The sequence below is a fragment of the Euprymna scolopes genome, chromosome 15, assembly GCF_053919585.1.
Source record: "Euprymna scolopes isolate OS-2025 chromosome 15, ASM5391958v1, whole genome shotgun sequence".
In the NCBI taxonomy this organism is placed as follows: domain Eukaryota; kingdom Metazoa; phylum Mollusca; class Cephalopoda; order Sepiida; family Sepiolidae; genus Euprymna; species Euprymna scolopes.
Window position 1 is genome coordinate 120368296 of NC_136496.1, and position 22369 is coordinate 120390664.

At 34.5% G+C, this 22369-nt stretch overlaps 1 protein-coding gene across 1 annotated transcript; it reads left to right on the top strand.

Annotated features, from left to right (window-relative positions):
• Positions 1-20801: 20801 nt before the first annotated feature.
• LOC145294216 (uncharacterized) lies at positions 20802-21992 on the top strand. Its single transcript, XM_080141325.1, has one exon. It carries the CDS (start codon positions 20802-20804, stop codon positions 21990-21992), a length of 1191 nt encoding a protein of 396 aa, XP_079997451.1.
• The last annotated feature ends 377 nt before the right edge of the window (positions 21993-22369 follow it).

Consider the following 22369-nt stretch of genomic DNA (forward strand, 5'->3'; position numbering starts at 1 on the left):
ATCATGTTTTGTTTAACTCCTGATAAGTCTTAGCCCTTTCTTTTGATAAGTCCAGATTCATGAGAGGTTGCTCTGCCGAGGCATCATCTGCCCCAAAGGTAGAAAAGTCGGGTTCAATCCTGATAGTCGGAACACATGAAGGGTGCGAGGTAACGTTGTCTTTTTTTTTTTTTTTTTTTATATACCCCCTCCCTTCATGCCTTGGACATTCAGTGAAGTTAAATCAATTTAACCAAGGAAGCTGGCTGTATGATGTGAATATGATGCAGCATGATGATGCGGGCATCAAACATCTTCCTCCTCCTCTAAATCCATCTCTTTTATATAAAATTGCCACGCGTTCTTTCATTTTCAACAAGATAACCATTTGTTGACTCTGTGCTTGTAACTCTCATCACCTCTAGTTGATGATGCTTGTGATCCATACAATCTCGAGGGAAATGAGATGGAGAGGAGGGCTATACTGTTTCTTGAGGCAGGAACGGGGACTCTTTTTGAAAACTGCTTCAGAAGTCTTTTATTTAGTTACTGAACCTTCCCTCTCACTAAAAAACAACATTGTGTCACATCTTGCCCTTGTGGGGAGGTAGGTGAATACATATTTACAAGTGTTCAAAATATGTAGTTTAATGCCAATGAAAGAAGGATGGTCGAGAAGAAATTCAGTAAAAAAAAAAAAAATAATAATTAGATAAAACTGTTTTTCATTTCTTTTGTCAACATAAACTTCCCCATTGTTCTTTATAAAGGTTTTTAATTTTTTTTTTTTTTTTTTTTTTTTTTTTTTTTTTGTGACATGCCTGTTGCATCTTTTTTGTTTACCACAAATAAACAATAATCCTTTTTTGTGTAGTAAACTCCATAAATTCTTTTTTAGTCATTTAAATTTGAAGACGTTTCGCCGTATAGAAAACAAAACAAAAAAGTGGTGAAAAAAACAAATGTGTAACAAATATTACCAAAGGCAAGATTAGTAACTCTTTTACCTACTTGGATAAGTTTTTTTGTGTTTAACATATTTTAAAACATTTATTTACTTTGAAACATACTGTTACTGTAGCATTTATTGGGTGAGTTTCTAAAAATGTCAGTCATTTAAACTTTCGATAATCACTCAAAAATCGAAAAGTAAACAAAATAGTGGTAGAAATCCATTCAATAAATGTCATAAATTGTACAAAAATGCAATGATTTACCAGTATTTTTATTTAATTTTCGATTTTTTGAACGATTATCAAGGCTCTTGTTTTAACTTAAGGCTTGGCACCATTGTGTTTTTAAAAACCTTATCCAGATATGTAGAAGAGAAAATTATCTTGCCTTTGATAACATTCATTTGCTATAGTTGTTTTTTTTTTATCACTTTTTCGTTTTGTTGCCTCTACTACAAAGTGCCATAATTTTTTTCTTTTCTTTTCTTGGCGACAAGCTACTGTCTTATTTCTCTAATACCTGCAACTCATTTTTGGTTTTGTTTATCAGAATCGAGCAGTTATCATTTCTTTTTTTCTTTTTTATCATAAACTCCATAAATTCTTTCTCTTGTCATTCAAAAAAATATCTTATAAAAATTTAGGGCATGTTTTGTGATCATTTTCTATTATTCAAAAAGTAGAAGTCAACAATGATTTCAAAAAGAAAAAAAAGAAATATGAATAATTGATTTAAAGGCCTAAATTTTCAAACACATCTTAATTCTTCTTTTATTTTCTTCATATATATTTTTTTTATTTTCAAAGAGGACCACATATAGGGCAGAATACAGTCCTCCATGATTATGATGTGATCCCAGCTTTATCTTAATTTTTTTTTCTTGTCTCTTAATCTGTTATTCACAATTAAATTTCCTGCATTTCCCCCCCCCCCCCAATCATTTTGACTGCCGTCCAACATCTTCGAAGAGGGAGTTCTAAAGACTTGGCATTATCTATGTAGGACACTTATCTTCTTTGAGATAAGGAAGACCCTTGTTCACAATCTTCAGTTGTACATGAATTTTCTATAATTCCTCTTTTTCTCAAAATAATGATGTTGGAACTACGAGGTTAACAAAACAGATGGTGACACGAATGTATTGGACACAAAATTTTTATTCAAATTTTTTTTTTTTTTTTTTTTCATATTTTCTGCATATTTTCTGTTTCAAAAAATAGAAAGGCTTTTTTAAAAGTACAAATTGCTATAAAAAACGAGATTAATAAAATAGGAAATCCATTGTTTGATAGGCACTCAATATTAAGAATTTAGGATTTAACTGTTGAAAGACTAGACAAGTGTAAAATTGATTTTAATAAAAAAACATCTTTGAATACATGCCAGGTTTTATTTCCACCATAATGCATAAGATGAAAAAAAAAAAAACTATTTCCTTTAAGGAAAATATTTTATTCTAAAATTTAAAAAATGTTTTAATTTTATTTTAATAAATAGAAATGTTTATTAAAATAAATTTTGCACTCGTCTAGTTTTCAATCGTTAACTCTTAAATTATATATTGCTACAATATTTATTTTAATTAAAACTAAAAAAAAAGATTTTGATTGACAATTTTGCAAAGAAATGACCTCAGAGTAATCTCAAATTCATTTGATATTATTTTAAAAAGGTGTTTGTGGAAAATTATTATTAAATATATATTATTTACAAAAAAAAACAATGTTAAATTTTTATTTGCATATTATAGCAATTAAAAATAATTTGTATTATTACCAACCTACACTATAGTAAATATTTACTAATGTATTAAATGATATGAAGGAATTTTTATTCAGACACAAATTTCTTCAAACGGCAATACGTTTGTATGTCAATATGTGTGCGTATGTATATTCATAAACAATGAAATGCAGATTCCAGTGATTTTTATGTTTTACGATGAAGATATATTCACTGGAATCAGCATTGTATTGTCTAGCTATACATGTGCTCTGGAATTAAAAATTAATATTTATTGAGCTTGAACATTGAAGGTTTGACTGCAAATAACTATATAATTAAGTAATATATATATTTAAAACAACCTTGTGTCACATCTTGCCCTCGTGGGGAGGCAGGTGAATACTTTTACAAGCAATCAAAATGACAATATGTAGTTTAATGCCAATGAAAGGACTATATATATAAATGAATAGATCAGAAGGAATTTTTTTTTTTCCATTGTTGTGGATTTGTTAATTGTATTGTTGATTTGAAGTCATTCAAGCTAAAATTGTTATATAAAAATTAATAAAATTTTATTAAAAATTCCTGTTTAATAAATTGATCCTGGGATATTTTTTCTTTTTTTTTTTTTTGTCTTTGTTGACACTGGAATGAAAAAAAAAAAACATTGTTAGTCTCTAGCAAGAGCTTTGATTAAAATTGTGATGCTATAACAGCAAAAAAAAAAACATACAAAAAAAAAAAAAAACATACAAAAAAAATTACCGGCCATTTATTATTTTTTAATTTTTTTAAAGGAAAACGTTTGCCAGGATCTTCTTTTTTTTTTTTTTTTTTTTTTTTTTTTAATTACTTCATCTAATTCACATCTTTTGTTGTGCAGAATAGTATCTTTGGAAACGTATGATGTTAAGAAGCTTTATTGTAAGTTCTCAATCATTTCTGTTCTATCTGAACAACGCGAGTTAAAAAACTGGAATTAAAAAAAGAACACTGATTGGTAAATTTGAAGAAATAAATGGATGAAAAAAATTCTATGAAAATAAACAATATAAAATAATTTATTTCAACAATTTCACAACTACAAAATGAGGAATAGTTAATTTTCTATTGTTGGCGTTATTTCAGTAGGGTCCTCCATTTTGGATTTTATGATCAATCCAGAGTCTGAAAAAGAAATTAGGAGGACCAAAGTCTAGTGAACAAGAAGACGATTCAACATAATCGCATCTTTCAATCCAATCAGTGAAACTGCCATTCAACCAATCTCTTACTTTAGTAATTAGTTAAGAATATTGATTTTTTTTTTAAATTTAATTTGATTAAACAACAAAATTATCCTATGTATCCAGATTTTTTTTACAGAAACCCTGTATAATGGAAATATCCAAAGAACCATCACTAAAGCTTCTAACTTTGTACTTTGCTGATGATACTGTTCTGTACAGTTAATGACATCTTTATATTTTTTTCCACTTGTATTGGTATGCACCACCAAAACTCCATCTTCACCGCTAACTTGTGGACAAATGGTTATAAAATTGATGTAAATTTAAAAACAAAAATAAATCATAATAAAAACATATATACATATTTGTATATATATTTGTATCTATGCGCATATATGTAGATGTGTGTGTATATATATGTATATGTATATATTTAGTGTGCGTGAGTGTTTGCCTGGAATAATCCACTGTTGCTATGACTACGTCACAGCTGCTGTCTTTGTAAATGTGGTACATCACACTTTTCTCCGACGGATTTGTTTCATATTGAAATAAAAAAATAAAAAAATCTGTAAATTTTACTGATTCTGTTCTTTTGTCTTTTTTTAAGCAATTTTTCGCAATACTTATCCAATTTTCAGCCCCATTTCCAGCAACTTCACGTCGTTATCTTCCGGCAGGTTACGTAAGCAGTTGGAAGATACCAAAGCAATTATCCAATCAGCTGTCAGAAAACAATAAGTTTCAATGAAAGCATGAAATATTTTTGGGACTTATGCACTTTTGTTACCGTGCTGAAATAATGTTATTATTTAGATAGCCATTCTTAACATGGAGAGGGCGTCTGTACTTTCACTTAACAACTTTCGACTTAAATAAACACTTAAAAATAAGTTAGCTAGTAGAGTAACATATGGTACCTAAAAAAAAAAAAAAAAAAAAAAAAAAAAAAAAAAAAAAAAAAAAAAATTGGGCCATACTGTTCATCCACAGGGTTAATTTTATGATATTGTAAAACTTGAAAATACTATTTTAAAAAATAGTGCGGTAACACAAATGCATAAGCACCATTTTTTTAAATCAAGAAAACATTTTTTTAGTCAAAAATGACGTTCAACACACTGCCAGATAAAACACGTCTCAAAGTAAGAGATAGCTTTGTTCTTTCCCAGGCACCACTGCTTTGGGGACTGTGCAGACATACCCAAATATACTTAGTATAGTAAACAATAGGCAATTAACAATTCCCTCACAAGCCAACAATCTTGAGGCTGTTTGCGTAGCAACCAAGAAGGCTGACCTGCTTATCTTGGGGTTTGCCTCCCACTTCGAACCCAGCAAACCACTCTTTCCCAGAAACCATGCTCGAAGAGCCGAAAATCACTTCTTCTCAAGTTCGTAATATAAAAAAAAAATCTAGACACTTCAAAAGTATGTGGGCCTGATCTCATCCCGACTATACTATAAAAGAAAAATATTCCACCACTGAGGTTGCCCCAGTTCTCTCCAAACTCTTCAACAAATGCCTTACCTTGACTGTTGGAAAATTGCTTCTGTGGTACCAGTTTACAAGAATTCTGATGAAAGAACTGAGCCACTAAATTATCGCCCCATTAGTTTCCTCCCTCTTTTCACTAAAACTTCTTTCCAGCTAACAGTATGGATTTAGGTGAACCTGTTTTACAGCAGATATCCTAACTGTAATCTATGAATGTATATACCATGCACTGGATAAGGCAGGGGAGGCTAGAGTAGTAGCCCTAGATGTATCCAAGGTCTTTGACAGGGAGTGGTACGATGGTCTTCCCATGAAAATATAATCATATGTTATTACAGGATGAATACTTAACAAAATCAAGCCTTTTTTAAATAAGATGAACTACGTGCACTTGTACCCCTTGACATAAATACCCCCGACAAACTTACAAGCAGCCAAATCCCACCCCTACACAGAGATCCCTAGGTGTAAGAAAACCTTATACTCCAATAGTTTCTTCCACAGAACTGCTAGACTTTGGAACTCTTTCGGAATTTTGCTTTCCCAACTGTACTGATATGCAGAAGTTCAAGTGTAATGTGAACAAACATCTTGCTGCTCATCTCCCTTCATAACATCCCTGAAACTTATGTTCCTGATAGTAGCCCCCTACTTCAAAGGGGCACTGTGCCTTGTTTGGGGTGAAAATTGAATTAAAAAAAAAATATAAAAATCCTCGATGGTCGTATTTAAAAACAATATGATATAAATGTGGGTGCACCTCAGAGGTCGATCCTTGGATATTATTATTATTCCTTTTATTCATAAACTAGCGAGGGGTACCTGGCGTTGCCCGGATGTTTGGAGGTGTGTGTGGAAACTCGGGGGGGGGGGTTAAAAAAAAAAAGTAATTATGAGGATCAAACCCGAACCGTTGAGGCAAAGTTGTAAATTAAACTGTGAAAAGAAAATGTGCGACGTTAACCATTGCTCCACCGCGACATGCTAACGGAAACACGTTTGAATTTATTTAATTACTTGGATTTGGTAGGTGCCCGTTTTAATGAGTTAATGAGGTCAAGTTTGACTGCAGGATAGTATTTCATTTACTGCGGAATGCTTTTTTTTTATTTTTATTTTCCCAAGATGTTATAGGAAAAAGACAAACCCACGTGCAGCAAGCGACAAATGGTGAATATTTATCTTCCCGAAATCGAGCAAATTAAATAGACAGGCGAGCTTCGTTGTTAACTCTGAGATATTACGATTTATATGTGATATAAAAAGTTTTTAAAAGTTGTGAACCGACCGACCGCTTCTCTGAAAAAAGCCTTTTGTAGACATACAGAAAAAGCGAACATACATCCATACATTTTTGCTTTTCTATTTATAGATGACCTCTAATAAAATTCTTTCAGATGAGTATATTTCCTGATGATGCTGTGCTCTATAACAAACACAAGGGGAAAACGCATGTACACATATCTAAGGAAATGGCTGAAACCTTAGAAGACTTCCAATCCGTAGTGGAAGAAGGACAAATATGGATGGTAACATTCAATTCTGCCAAGACTAAGCTTCTTTCCTTTAATAATTTCTCGTTTGGCAAAAATGTTTCAATTTCAGTCTGTTATTAATGTTGCAGGGAAAATGGTTGGATTAGTTTACTATTCCAGAAGTATCTAACTTCTGATGTCATCCTTTATATCTATAATAGTCCGCTACGCCCAAGGATAGAGTACTGCTGCCACATCTGGGCAGGAGCTGCTAAAAGTAGCCTATCCTGCCTTGACAGAGTACAAAATAGACTTTGTGGCTTAGTGGGGGATGCCTTTTTCTCTTCCCTGCAACCTCTCTCTCATAGAAGAGACGTTGCGAGCCTGTCTTTGTTTTATCATTACTGCCATGGCAGGTGCTCGTCTGAACTCCAATCTCTGGTCCCCCCCCCTCGCCAATCTTTCATGAAAAACACCCGTCTAGCTGAAACCACTGTCAATAATTTTCTCCACTCTTTATCTGTGCCTAAATCAAAACGTAGATTTCATGAACAAAGCTTCTTTCTTAGAACTGCACGCTTGTGGTATTCCCTTCCGTTTGCCTGTTTCCCACTTGACTACAACTTGGAAGTCTTCAAGTCCAACATAAACAAATTCTTGATAAACCGCACCCTTAAGTAAGACACTTTATTAAATCTCCATTACTAACAATTAATACGATATTATCCCATTGATTACTGTACACGCAATAACCCTTATCCCCGAGTGTCTTCCGGGCCTTGATAAGTGGTGACTACCATGTAAAAAAAAAAAAAATAAATAAATAAAAAAAAAAATACTTCTGCTACATTTGGCGAGGTGCTGTGCATAGAACACTCTTGATAAAATACAAAATCAACTTTGAAATCTTGTGGGGAACGATATCTTCTCTCTCTTTACAACCACTGTAAAATATGTTGTTAGTCTTTCTCTGTTTCATCAATTATTTCCATGGAAGTTGCTTAACTATGCTCCAGCCTTTAGTTCCTCCTTGCAAGACATTCACAGCAAGAACTCGTCTATCTACGACAGCAGAAAAGGGCTTTTCTTTCTCCTTCATGTGCCTAGTGTTAGGCTGAACTTCCTTGCAAGTTTCTGTGTTGTAAAGTAGTGAAACCTAAACATCTCAACCTGTTTTTATAGTTGAGACCCTTTACTTATTTTATTAGCTTAGTCAATTTTCTTTATACACCTTCTGATTTTAATATCTCGTCCCAATTCCTATATCTAGTAAAGTAGTTTGTATTTATTTGCTTCCCCACTGAGCAAATTAGGCACAAGGCCGTTTTTTAATGTGGAGAGATTGAGGAAATAGGGACCAGCTCCCCGGGGAGTAGAGGGGGGGGGGTCTATATAGTGACAATTGGTATGAAGGGTTTCCCTACATTGACCAATAACTGATTGTTGCAAGAGCAATGGTCTTATATGTGCGGTTGCCCCCACATATGGTCTTTGATTGCAGTATCTGCCGGAACAGATGCATCTAGTGAAGTAGTTAAATCTAAGGATTCCAACCTATTTTTATAACTGGTATTCTTGTATTATTTTACTAGCAGGCCGCCTGCATTGCCCAGTCATAAAATACGCATATTATATTTTAGTTAATGCAGAATTCTTGTAGGTATTAAATGTAATTGTGATGGATAGCTCTCGTCTGGGTGAGGCTCCGTGTTTTGACAAGCTTCTGGGTTTGACCTTTACTCCTGATCTGAAATGGAACACGTACATCAAGTCTGTTGCCAAGGTCGCTGGAAAGATGGTGGGATCCTTCTACCACTCCAGAAGATATCTCACTACTGATGCAATTCTCTATCTATATAAAAGCTAAGTACGTCCAAGGATGGAATACTGTTGCCATATCTGGGCAGGAGCTGCTAAAAACAGCCTATCCTGCCTTGACAGAGTACAAAATAGACTTCGTGGCTTAGTGGGGGATGCCCTTTTCTCTACCCTGCAACCTCTCTCCCACAGAAGAGACGTTGCGAGCCTGTCCTTGTTTTATCGTTATTTCCATGGCAAATGCTCGTCTGAACTCCAATCTCTGGTCCCCCCTCGCCAATCTTTCATGAAAAACACCCGTCTAGCTGAATCCACTGTGAAAAATTTCCCCCACTCTATATCTGTGCCTAAATCAAAATGCGGATTCCATGAACAAAGCTTCTTTCTTAGAACTGCACGCCTGTGGAACTCTGTTCCGTCTGCCTGCTTCCCTCCGGACTACAACTTGGATGTCTTCAAGTCCAATGTTAACAAATTCCTAATGAACCGCCCCCTTAAGTAAACACTTCAGCAAATCTCCTCACTAACTTAATGTACTTGCAATAACCCTTATCCCTGAGTGGCTTCCGGGCCTTGATAAGTGGTGATCACTGTGTAAAAAAAAAAGAAAAAAAAATTCCTTAAAAAAAAATAAGTAAAAAAACAACAAAAAGAAACTGAGACATGCGCATGTGGGTATTGTTTGTTTTCTAAACGGTTCAATAAAAAAAAAATACTTGAGCTGAGATCGAAACCAAAACCTAAAGACAGTGAGTCAAGTACGATGACCATTAAGCCAGCTTGACACTATCTCTAAAAAGTTAATTAAATTTATTTATTATTATTATTTTACTTATTTTTAATATAGGGAATCTGTTATGTGAATGATTCACGCATGCGCATTCATGAAACAGTTGACAAACATAAAAATCCAATGACCCCCCCCCCGACTTACTAATTTTTCAATTTTGAACCTTAGCAGCCCTTTTTTCCAAAAGAAAACCGATTAAAACGTTTTCCACATGTATGAATACCTTTTATACCAAATTTCAAGTCTGTAGATCAAAAGTTTGTTGAGTATATAGGTTGAGAAGTGTCCACACACACACACACACACACATTCTCACTTTTAAAGATATACTAGATGCACCAGGCATTGCCCGATATTAAACGTAACATTAAACTCCTTAACAAAAATAAAGTAAAAAAAAAAAACCTGAAAAAAACTAAGACATGTGCATGCGAGTATTATGTTTTTTTCTAAACAGTTCACTTCTTGTAGTAATAAAAAAAATACTCGAGCTGAGATCGAAACCAAAATCTAAAGACAGTGAGTAAAGTTTGGTAACCATTAGTCCAGCTTGACACGTTCTTTAATAAGTGTTTGAAAACCTACTTATTTTTAACATAATGTGAACGATTCATGCATGCGCATTCATGAAACAGTTGAAAAACAGATAAAAATCCGATAACCCCCCACTACTTACCAATTTTTCAATTCTGACCCCTAGCAGCCCTTTTTTCCAGATGAAAACCAATTAAAACGTTTTCCGCATGTCTGAATACCCTATATACCAAATTTCAAGTCTGTAGATCAAAAGTCTGTTGAATATATAGGTTGAGAAGTGTCCTCACATACACACGCATTCTCACTTTGCACCCTGCACTGACGATTCCTGAAACGATGAAACACTAGTGTCTGTAGGTATTTAATAGTCATTATAGTAAATAATTATGCCAGTCCCTTTAAGAAACTCGTTTCTTATCGTTGAGCACTTTTCAGTTAAAATAAAAAGTTGGTCAATTTAGCTCTTATTCTCAGATCATCATATAATGATTACATCACTCTGACAGACATTAAAAAGCATTTAAAAAATAAATGTTTTAATTTCTATAGCATTTCTCGCGGTTAACAGTGGCCGAATGGATTTGGTCCTTGCTAATGAAGCCAGGGATGGGTTCTGTTGCCAGGTTCCAATTTATCAACTGGTGTTAATCGTGACATCCTGCACTAATGATGGATGAAACACTAGTGTCTGTAGGTATTTAATAATTATTATAGCAAATAATTATATATATATATATATATATATATAAATAAAATATTTGTTTGCGTTCAAAATAAAAAAATGGGCAATTTCTAAAAAAGACATCCGATCTTCAAGGTGGAGACGCTAACCTCAATATCGTTTAAAAAATCAACAACAAAATCTACATAAGTATATATATATATATTTTTTTTTTTTACAAGGTCGTCACCACTTATCAAGGCCCAGAAGCCACTCGGAGATAAGTGTTATTGTAAGTACAGTACGTTAGTGTGGATATTTAAAGTGTCTACTTAAGGGGCGGTTCATCAGGAATTTGTTTACGTCGGACTTGAAGACATCCAAGTTGTAGTCAGGAGGGAAGCAGGCAGGCGGAACAGAGTTCCACAGGCGTGCAGTTCTAAGAAAGAAGCTTTGTTCATGGAATCTATGTTTTGATTTAGGCATAGATAAAGAGTGGGGAAAGTTTTTGACAGTGGATTCAGCTAGACGGGTGTTTTTTTGTAAAAGATTGGCGAGTGGGGGACCAGAGATTGGTGTTCAGACGAGCACCTTCCATGGAAATAACGATAAAACAAAGATAGGCTTGCAACGTCTCTTCTGTGGGAGAGAGGTTGCAGGGAAGAGAAAAGGGCATCCCCACTAAGCCACAAAGTCTATTTTGTACTCTGTACTAAATGATAAAAGCTAAACAGTAAATCGTCTACGGCACTATAGCGTAATGGATTAAAACGCTGGACTGAAATACATAATGTCCAGGGTTCGAGTCCTAATAACAGTCAAGCTACGCTGAAGAGGGGTAGGGCCCTGAAACATGCATGTACGTAGATTACTGTTTTAAAAAATAAATAAATAAAATATTATTTGTTTACGTCCAAAATAAAAAAAATGGGCAATTTCTAAAAAAAACATCCGATCTTCAAGGTGGAGATACTAACTTCAATATGTGCCACAGGACTTATGAAGAAGAACCTGAAGTCCTACCTAACTAATATTCCTGGTGAACCAAGTGCAAAAGAGATTCAGACAATTGCACTTAAGGGAACAGCGAGGATACTAAAAAGAGCTCTCGGTTGGTTTCAATAAAAAAGCGGGGCAATGTTGGCAGCTGGTTTGGCTACCCCATACCCGGCATTACAATCTTCAAAGGAAGAAAAATTTTAAAAAAATAAAAAAATCAACAAAATCGATAGATAGATAGATAGATAGATAGATTATTTTCTTTGTACACTTTCTACTATTATCTCTCACTCCCCATATCTCACAACTGGTTCCCATGAATAAGGGCAATATTCTAGATGAGATCTTTGTTTAAAGTTCCGAATGTTCTAATAACAACATTTGCTTAAAATAAAGTTTTTACTCATTCAACCAGTTTATTGACTTTTAAGTGTTATTGAAAAAAAAAAGATTGACTATGATTTTTTATCACTCCAAACAAGGTACATTGCCACTTGGAGCGTAAGGAATTACTATTTGTGATCGTGTCAAACAGGACACTATGGGGAGTTTAGCATCAAGATGTTTGTTCACATTACATTTAAACTTCTGCAAGTTGGTACAGTGAGGGAAGCAGGAAACCAGGAGAGAATTCCAGTCTAGCAGTCCAAAGAAAAAATAACCATAAGTCTTTTCAGCATCTAGAGACCTCAGCAGTGAAGAGGTGGGATTTTTCTGCTTGTTGGGTTAGTACGTTGAGAGGGTACAAGTGCTATGAGTTCGTCAGAGCACATTCCATTCAAGTACTTGTAAAATAGGCACAGGGGTGCAACAATGGGACAAAGGTCGAAGCTTGGCCAATAGAGCAGGACCTACATGGTAGAACAATAAAACTGTCGCCCTAAAGAAAACAACACTACAGCTTTATTTTAAAACTTTTATGGAAAAAAATCAATTTAGATAACGTGATTATGTAGTAGAGCTTACATCTACTTAAAAGAAACATGAAGTTTGTAAAATCCAATAAGGCCAAATTTTTTGCTAAGAATTTTGCATCAAATTCAACAATTTATAATCTGAACTGCGTACCTTCTGAATTTCCACGTAAGGCTGCAAATATTATGTGCAGCATCCACATATCTATCCAGGATGTTGACAAATTTATCAAGAATTTTGATGTCAACAGGGCAACAGGTTCTGACAATATTTCAATCATAGAATTAAAAGTCGTAACTGGAATTTGATTACTCACTTTCTTTACTCCTCTGTATGGTTACCCGTGAGACGGTCAATGCAGTATAGAATTCTCGTTTGATTTCAAGTGAAATAGAGATATCGAAATTTGCATCTCGAAAGCATGGGCTTCATTGGATAAGCTGTGGTCAGTATAGCCTTCAAGGCTTACTGATAAACTGAAAAGGCAGTTCTTTCGAGCAGTATTGGAGTCTGTCCTTGTTTACAGTGCTACAACCTGAATACTCACAAAATGATTTGAAAGTAAGCTAGACGGCACATACACCCATATGAGCAGTGTTAAGTATATTTTGGCAAGATCATTCTATGAAGCAGCAACTTTATGGCAACCTACCTGCCATATCTACTACTATCAGGGAGCGACGTCTATGATTTGCCAGTCACTGCTCGAGGAGCAAGCAAGAGCTGGTGAGAAATGTATTGCTATGGATTCCACGGTACAGGTGCACAAGCATAAGATGACCTAGATCCACGTACAACTAGCAAATTGCACATGACACCTACTTTGATCGGGAAGATCTGAGGTAACATGGAGGACAGGGGAATCTGGAGAGAGAGATTCACATTGGTTCGGGCAAGGAGCTCAACCAGATAAAATAATCCATCCATTGATCTCATCTATTATTTTTTCCAATCCCAGTCTGAAAAACTCTAAAACAAAAGGTAAGTTTAAACGCAGTTCCTCAACTTCCAACGTAAATTCCTAACGTTTGTAAAAATGTCTTTATATGTGATTATTTTTGGTCACTTTCTTTAAACGCCTCTTTTGCATGTCCATTAGTTCTTTAGTTCTCTACTTCCTTTTTTAATCGCCAAACAGTTAGCTTAAATGTCTAATACTTATAACGCATGAATTACCTTTCTTTCTTCTTCTTTGCCAGACACCCCCCCCCCGCCCGTCTCACTCTCATCTGGTGGTTGCTGCATCAATTATCTTCATCTTCTTGGTCTGCAGGGATATGATCGATCAGTGGAGTAAGACAATTACAATTTGTAACATGTAGAGCAAAAGAAACTAAAACGTTTATTGAAAGTTTAATATCAAGTGTTAGAAATTTTGTTTATTTCTAACGCGCCTCTCTTTTCTTGGTTCCTTGTTATCCGAACAACTTGGTTAATTTTGAGAAAGAATAACACAAATAAATTCTTGTATTTAAAATAACGTATATTTACAAGTAAAGGTTAAAGTTTCCAAAACAGTTGTTCTGGAGGAGTTTCTGTTTGTTGCAGAAAAAGAGAGTAATTTCTGAGAAGTGCTCGCTGTTAATCTTTTTTTTCTTTTTTATTGTTGCAAGCAACTCCAAGTAATAGTGGTTAATTTGCATAAGTGGCTTTATGCAAATTACCTTACAAAGTTTGAGTACAAATAATTCTAACACAAGTTTATTCTGGAAAAAATAGCTGACACATGAGAAAGAGAGACGAGTATCCTCTTAACTAATTAGTTAAATATCTTATTATGAATAAATAGGTGGACGCAACAAACAGAAATCTTAGAGAGCATTTCACTCTTAGCAATTATCAAAGTTTTCCTTTCAGTTATTAAAGCATTATTGGCGACTTATCTCACACATATTCCATAGACTTAACTACCCTGAAACCTTCGTTTCTCTGTCTATCTCAATATCCGTAATACCATGCATCATGTCAATTGATGTCCTTTTGTTTTTATTCTGCGTTTACCTCTTTAACTTCATACCAAAATATTACACATAATCTTTTCTCGTTAGCTTTTGTGGGAAATACTTTATTAATTATTGTTTGGAATTATTTTATTTTTTGTTGTTGTTGTTTTTTTTAATGTATATAAGTGATTAATTTTTGCGTGTTACGCTTAAAATGTGCACTTAGGAGTGTTAATGACTGCTGTATTAGTGATGCGTAATATCCGTTTTAAGTAAAGGGAATGGTCTAAGGGAGGTAACTCTATGTGTGCTTTGATTTGTTCTACTGCTAAAATGTACACGTCAGCTTGTATATATGTAGACGCCTATGTATATGTGCATACATACACATGCATACATGTGAATGCATACATGTACACACGTACACACATATATGCATATATTTATTTTATTTTAATAAATGAATTTATTTTATTATATTTTTATATATTTGTTTGCTTATTTATTTATTATATATATATATTAATTTCTTTATTCTATTTCTTTGTTTATTTATATGTATATATACATATGAATATATTTTTTCTCTGCATTTCATCTAATCTTTTTATTTATTTATTATATATTATTATTGATTAGTGATCAAGGACATAATAGAATTATTTGTTCGTTATTACAAGTGGTGAGTGCATGTCCAAAGTGTTGTTGGTGTTCCTGTGTTTATATAAGGAGGCTACAGTTAGAGCTTTGTCCTGTTATTTATTGCTAATATTGTTTATATTAATGTGGATATTGTTAATATTTTTATATTATAAAAATATTAACAATATTGTTTATATAACTAAAAATTTGTTATTGTTTATATTGCTTATATTATTAAATATTATTAATAATGCGTATATTGTTTATATTATTTATATTATCAATAAGTTTGATATTGTCAATATTGTTTACATTATTAATAATGTTAATATTGTTAATATTATTTATATTGTTAATCATGTTGATATTGTCAATATTTTTTATTATTAATAAGTTTGATATTGTATACATTATTAATAATGTTGATATGATAAATCATGTTAATTATATTAATAATGTTGATATCGTCAATATTATTTATATTATTGAAAATGTTGATATTGTTAATATCGTAAATAATATTAATAATGTTGATATTGTTAATATTGTTTGTGTTATAAAAATTTGATATTGTTGATATTTTTAATATTATTAAAAATGGGGGCATTGCCATTATTGTTTATATTATGAAAATGTTGATATTGTTTATATTATTAATAATGTAGATATTGTCAATATTGTTTATATTATAAAAAATGTTGTTGTTTATATCATAAATAATGTGGATATTGTTAATATTATTAATAATGTTAATATTGTTACTATTTTTAATATTATTAATTATGTTGATATTGTTTATATTATAAATAATGTTGATATTAATACTGTAACTATTATTAATAATGTGGATATTGTTAATAATATTAATACTGTTGATATTGTCAATATTGTTTATATTATTAATAATGTTCATATTGTTAATAATATTAATAATGTTGACATGATTTATATCAATAATAATGTTCATATTGTTAATAATATTAATAAGGTTTATATCGTTAATATTGTTAATAATATTGATATTGTTACTAATGTAGATATTGTTAATATTGTTGATATTTTTTATATTGTTGACATTATTAATATTGTATATATTGTTAATAATTTTGATATTCTTAATATTGTTTGTATTGTTTATATTAATATTGTTAATATTGTTTATATTGTTGATAATGTTTATGTTGTTGAAATTGTTAATATTGATGATATTGTTAATTTTGTTGATATTACTGATATTGTGAATGGTGTTGATATTGTTGATATTTTTTGTATTATCTATAGTGTTAATATTGTTAATAATATTGATATTAGTAATATTGTTAATAATGTTAATTTTTTAATATTGTTGATATTGTTTATACTGTTGATGTTTTTTATATTTCTAATATTGATAATGATGTTGCTATTGCTTTTATTGTTAATGTTATTGATATTTTTATATCATTAATATTGTTAATATTGTTAATAATGTTGATATTGTTATTATTGTTAATATTATTAATAATATTGATATTGTTATTGTTATTGCTTTCCTGCCTGCTGGAAAACTGCTTCTGTAGTGCCAGTTTTCAAGAATTCTGGCAAAAGAACTGACCCAGTAAATTATCGCCCCATTAGCCTCCTCCCACTTTTCGCCAAAATATTTGAGACCATAATTAACCAAGCTTACAGATACTAAACTTCTGACTGACCAACAATATGGATTTAGGCAAGCCCGTTCCACAGCAGACATCCTAACTGTAATCTCAGAACGTATATACCAGTCACTGGATAAAACGGTGGAGGGTAGAGCAGTAGCTCTAGATATATCTAAGGCTTTTGACAGGGTATGGCATGAGGGTCTTCTCAAGAAAATCAGATCATACGGCATTACTGGAAGATTACATGACATAATTAGATCCTTTTTTTTTTCTTTTTTTTTTTTTTACATTTTCACCCCAAACAACAAAGCACATTGCCACTTTGGTGTAGGGGGCTACTATCAGGAGCAGCAATTACTGGGGCACTATGTTGGGATTTGGGCAGCAAGATATCGGTTCACGTTACGCTTGAACTTCTGCATGTCAGTACAGTTAGGGAAGCAGGAACCTGGAATGGAATTCCAGAGTCTAGCGGTTCTGGGGAAGAAACTACTGGAGTAGAAAGATCTTTTACATCTAGGGATCTCTACTGTGTAGGGGTGGGATTTAGCTGCCTGTCGGATTTGTCGAGGGTGTCTACGTCGTGGGGGCATAAGTGTCTGCAGTTCGTCAGAGCATTCATCATTAAAATACTTGTAGAACAAGCAGAGGGATGCAACGTTTCGTCGAATGGGACAGAGGCTGAAGCTTAGATGCCAGTTCAGGGCCTATCAGATTGGCGACTCTCTTTTGAACCTTGTCTAGGAGTGAGAGACTGGTAGCAGATGCACCAGCCCAAATGTGACAACAATACTCCGTACATGGGCGAATGGTGGCCTTATAGAGGTACAGGATACTTTCAGGTGTCAGTAGTTTTCTAGCACGGTACAGAGAGCCTACCTTTTTCGCAGCGGCCCTGGCAATGTTTTCAATATAATTGTTCCAACTCATGTTTCCTGTGAACATGTTAGGCCAAGCAGTTTGAAAGATGTACTCTCAGACAGGGAGTCACTGGCCATTGCTGTTGGTGGCAGATAAGGTTTCTTGTAATTATTGAAGGAAAAGAGAAAAATCCAGGTTGTCCTTGACGGTCGTACATCTAAACAATATGATATAAATGCAGGAGTGCCTCAGGGGTCTATCCTTGGACCTCTGCTATTCTTAATGTTCATAAATGACCTCCCTGACAAAATTGTCTGTGAGATGGGTATGTGGCTGCCGCCAGATTCATCTTTTCTTAGGATAGATGGATTTAATATTCTGGCCCTTTAATGCCGAATATCAAAGCCTAATAGAACTTGGCTAAATCCATCACCGTAAAATAGGCCCTTAAGATGAGGTCAAAAAAGATAGGAAAAACATCGTTCTAGTTAGAATAATATCGTAAAAGTGGTATAAATATATTTAAATAAAATAAATAATTATTCATTTGTGTTATATATAGCTTAAAAAGCAAAATAAGATAGGTGATCCTACTTCCGTGTAGTGATTCGGTCCCAAGCGAAGTGATATCACAGAAAGGATGCCAAGCCCTTTCTGAAATTAGACCCTGGAGAGAACAGGTCGCTTCGCTTCGTCGTCCATCCATCGTTCGGTCAGTTCAAATGTAGTAGTAGTTATTTCTTTTTTTCTTTAGCTCCTAAAAGTGCCAACCAGGTAAGAATCTAAAATCTTTACTTATTTTATTGGTCATGATTCACGTATTAGGTCTTGTTTTAACAATATATAATCAGTATTTCTTATATATTTATTATATACGTTCGGCAGTTACATTCCACATCGCATGCGTCTGATGTCGCTGTCATGTCCATCTCCTTTTCTTTGTATTTTATTTGTTTTCATTTTATTTTTGTAAAATATATCATTTTGTACATTTTGTATTGCATTTATGTCCATTGTTTTTATTTATTTGTATTGCAGTTTTCACAGCTGCAAAAGCTGCATATGTACAAGAATAAAGTTATTCTAAACATAATCAAAGCAGTTGTAAGTTTTCTCACGCATGGCAGGAGGCTAAAGGAATCACAGTGAAAACTCGGTGCTTCAAAATTGCCACGTGTGTCTGTGCGACCACCAGGATATTTTTGAAGACCTATCTCGAAATCCCACCGAAAAGATAAACTACGAAGCTGAGAACGAATTCTTTCACCAATTTGTTTCATTAGAAACAAACGTCTGGTGTTGGTGTAGTGCACGCGCTAAAAAAAAAAAAAAAAAAAGGAACTATTTATCATTGACTGAACTTAATTTTCCTTTTAATCATTGTTTCCGATAAGAAAAGAAAACAACGAAATTCTTCTCTTATAAATTTCTATTGCCAGCACATGTGTGTATTTCATTTTCTTTTGTATAGTTGAAAACAGTAGCAAGAATCGTACACCAATCTATTTAAGGTGAAATAGATCTCGGGTGTATTCTCGTGCCTGTTACATAAAAGGGAACTTTATTACATCGAATGAGTTTGATTTTTCTCAAATCAAAGTGTCGGATTAGAGGAAGTAAACTTAAAGACAGTCTTATTTCATTCATTCATTCACTTATTCAGTCATTATTGTTATTATTATTATTTCTATTATATAATTTCGTAAAGTGAAAAAAAAAAAAATCGAAACGTTAAATCCAATCTTCTTCATATTGGAATTTCGGATAGGAGGACGCGAACGAACAAAATTCTGATTGCACCTTTTATTATTTTTATTTTATTCTATTTTTATACCTCACGTGATTGTTTTTCGTGTTGGTAGATTTTGCATGTTTGTTTTACCTTTGTGCTTTGCATTCATCCCTTTTGTGTGTGTGTGTGTGTGTGTGTGTGTGTGTGTGTGTGTGTGTGTGTTTTGTTTTCGGGCCCACACATTGTGATTTTGTGTTTCCAATTTTATTTGTTGAAAGAACAAACGCCACGGACACTTCTATCGTTGTTAAGTACTAAGCCTGACCTTTTGTTTTTAAACTTTAAACGGCGACTCAAAAGGAGAAATGTAATTCTGCATTGTCAACAGAAAAATGTGACCTCAAGGATGCAAGCACACTCCAAAAAGTAACGATAGGAGAAGCACCCAGGGCGGAGTCTGGTGCTATAGATGAGCCAGGCTTGCGGCGATCTGACCGAGACAAACGGTTAACGCCAAAGGCCAAGGAATATAAGCAAGACGAGCTAACGAAACGACTATTACATAAAATTAAAACTTTTCGCTAGTTTGTTCAAGATAGCTCAGAAAAGGATATGTTAGCGTTGCCTATAATAGAATTAGAGCAAATTGATGATCGGGTGGAAAAGGATGTAGAGGATGTTGAGGAGAGTTATGACCAGCTTTTGGAATTGGCGGATGAAGACCTTGATTTAAAATTAGTGGACGCCTTCAAGCGAATTGGTACAAAAGCAAACCGTCTTGCCCGTAGAGTATGCTGAGCTATCGACCGAGCCGGCAGCATCAAAAATAGATCTTCTGTTGGATCACCGAGCATAGCTTCTAAATCCTCTCGTTTTTCCTCCTGCTCCTGGGCTTCGTCTCGTGTTTCAGCAGCCTCTCAGATGTCCTCTGTCTCTCATTCCTCCGTTTGTGCACCATCGCACGCTGCATACAGTGCTTCGTCTATGCTGAGGGAATCAGCTATAAAAACTGCCATATTACAGGCAAAATTGCAATCTGAGAAAGAGAGAGCATTTAGGGAGGAGGAACACACGAAGAGAATTTGGAGACAACGTGAGCAGCTGGAGGATGAGAAGAGGAGGGTTGAAGCACAGCGTAGGCAGGATGAGATAACAAATCAGCTGCGTATTGAGCAAGCTATAACCGAAGCAGTAACTCAATATGACATGCTTGATGAACAAAAGTCAGTGATCTCAGGTCTTTTGCTGCCTGATGTAGGTCTACCCAAAATGACTCAGCTAGAATCCCCACAGCCACTGAGGTCGAGTGTTCTGTTAGCCGTGTCAGAGAGCATCAACCACAATTCCACAAACCAGTACAAAGTGACATAGCCGCACTGGTTAGGTCATATTCTGAGTCAATGGCATTAAGTAGAATCCCGACTCTAGAACCTGCCATTTTCAGTGGAGATCCCCTTGAATACCCTGAGTGGATTGCTTCATTCAGTGCACTGATAAAAACAAAGGGTATTCCTTCTGAGGAAAAAATACATTACCTCAAGCGGTATTTGATCGGATCCCCGCGGGAAGCGGTGAAGACATACTCACTGCTTAGAACGGAGAATGCTTTCACGAGCGCATATATGCTGGAGGAGCGATATGGCAGTTCATTTATTGTGGCTGAAGCATTTCGCATGAAGTTGAGCAACTGGCCAAAAATAAGTGGAAAGGACTCATTAGGTTTGCTCCAGTTTTCAGATTTTTTGTCACAGTGCAAGGTTGCGATAGAGAGTGTTCAAGAACGGTCTCTGCTAAACAACATCCAAGATCATCGGAAGTTGGTTGAGAAGTTACCGGAGTGGCTTAGATGCCATTGGGGACGTATGGTAGAAGAGACCAAGATCAGGTCAGGAATGTATCCATCCTTCCAAGAATTGGCAGATTTCCTCGCTATGGAAACCAAAATTGCATGCTCCCCAATCACATCTATAATATCTCAAGATTCCTCGGAAATGGTTATTAAACCAAAGAATAAAAACCTTGGAGTAAATGTTCTAATGGCTGGCATCCAGAATGAAAATAAGAAATCCACCAAAGAATGCCGTTTTTGCCATAACAGTAGCCACCCACTAACAAAATGTGAAACCTTTGACAGAAAAGATATGCTTGAAAAGCGAAAATTCAACCTGGACAACCAATTATGTTTTGCATGTTTAGGTGAAGGGCATCTCCCAAAACAATGCCCTAAAAGAAGCACATGCCAACGTTGCACCCGTGGACACCCCACATGTTTCCACATTGATAAAAATAAGGGAGAGGATCTTAGGCAGCCTCACACCTCTGAGAAGCCTAAATCAGGAAGGGAGAACTCCTCAGAAGTTGTATGTAGAGGAGTGGCGAGCACAGAAACCAACATCCAACTCATCTCCTCTATGATTGTTGTGCCTGTCTGGTTGTCCTCCACATCAAATCCTCAGAAGGAACACCTAACATATGCCCTACTGGACACTATGTCGGGTGCAACCTTTGCTTTGACGGAAACTCTGGAAGAGGTATATGGTTCGAGAAACAATCTGGCAAATCACTCTAAACAAGTGAACCATGAAAAATAAGGTCATCAGATACCAAAAACTCGACACTCTGATGATCAACGGTTATGATTCACAAGAAAGAATTTCCCTGTCAATTGTTTATTCCAGAGAATTTATTCCCATAGAACGAACTCACATCCCTACTCCTGAAACAGCTAAGAAATAGCCCCACCCGCTCAAAGATTGTGACGTGGGTTTACTGATTGGATATGACTGTCCTCGAGCTTTAACACCTAAAAATTGTATCACTGGGGAAGACAGTGATCCTTTTGCAGTGGAGACTGACTTGGGCTGGAGCATTGTGGGAAGGACAGACCCTAGAGAAAACTCTGGAGATGTCATTGGACTAACTTGCCGAGTAATGACATGGGAAGTTCCAAAAAATGTGCAACATTGGC

Excerpts from the sequence above, each read along its gene's own strand:
- LOC145294216 (XM_080141325.1), top strand. The coding sequence starts at position 20,802 with ATGGCATTAAGTAGAATCCCGACTCTAGAACCTGCCATTTTCAGTGGA.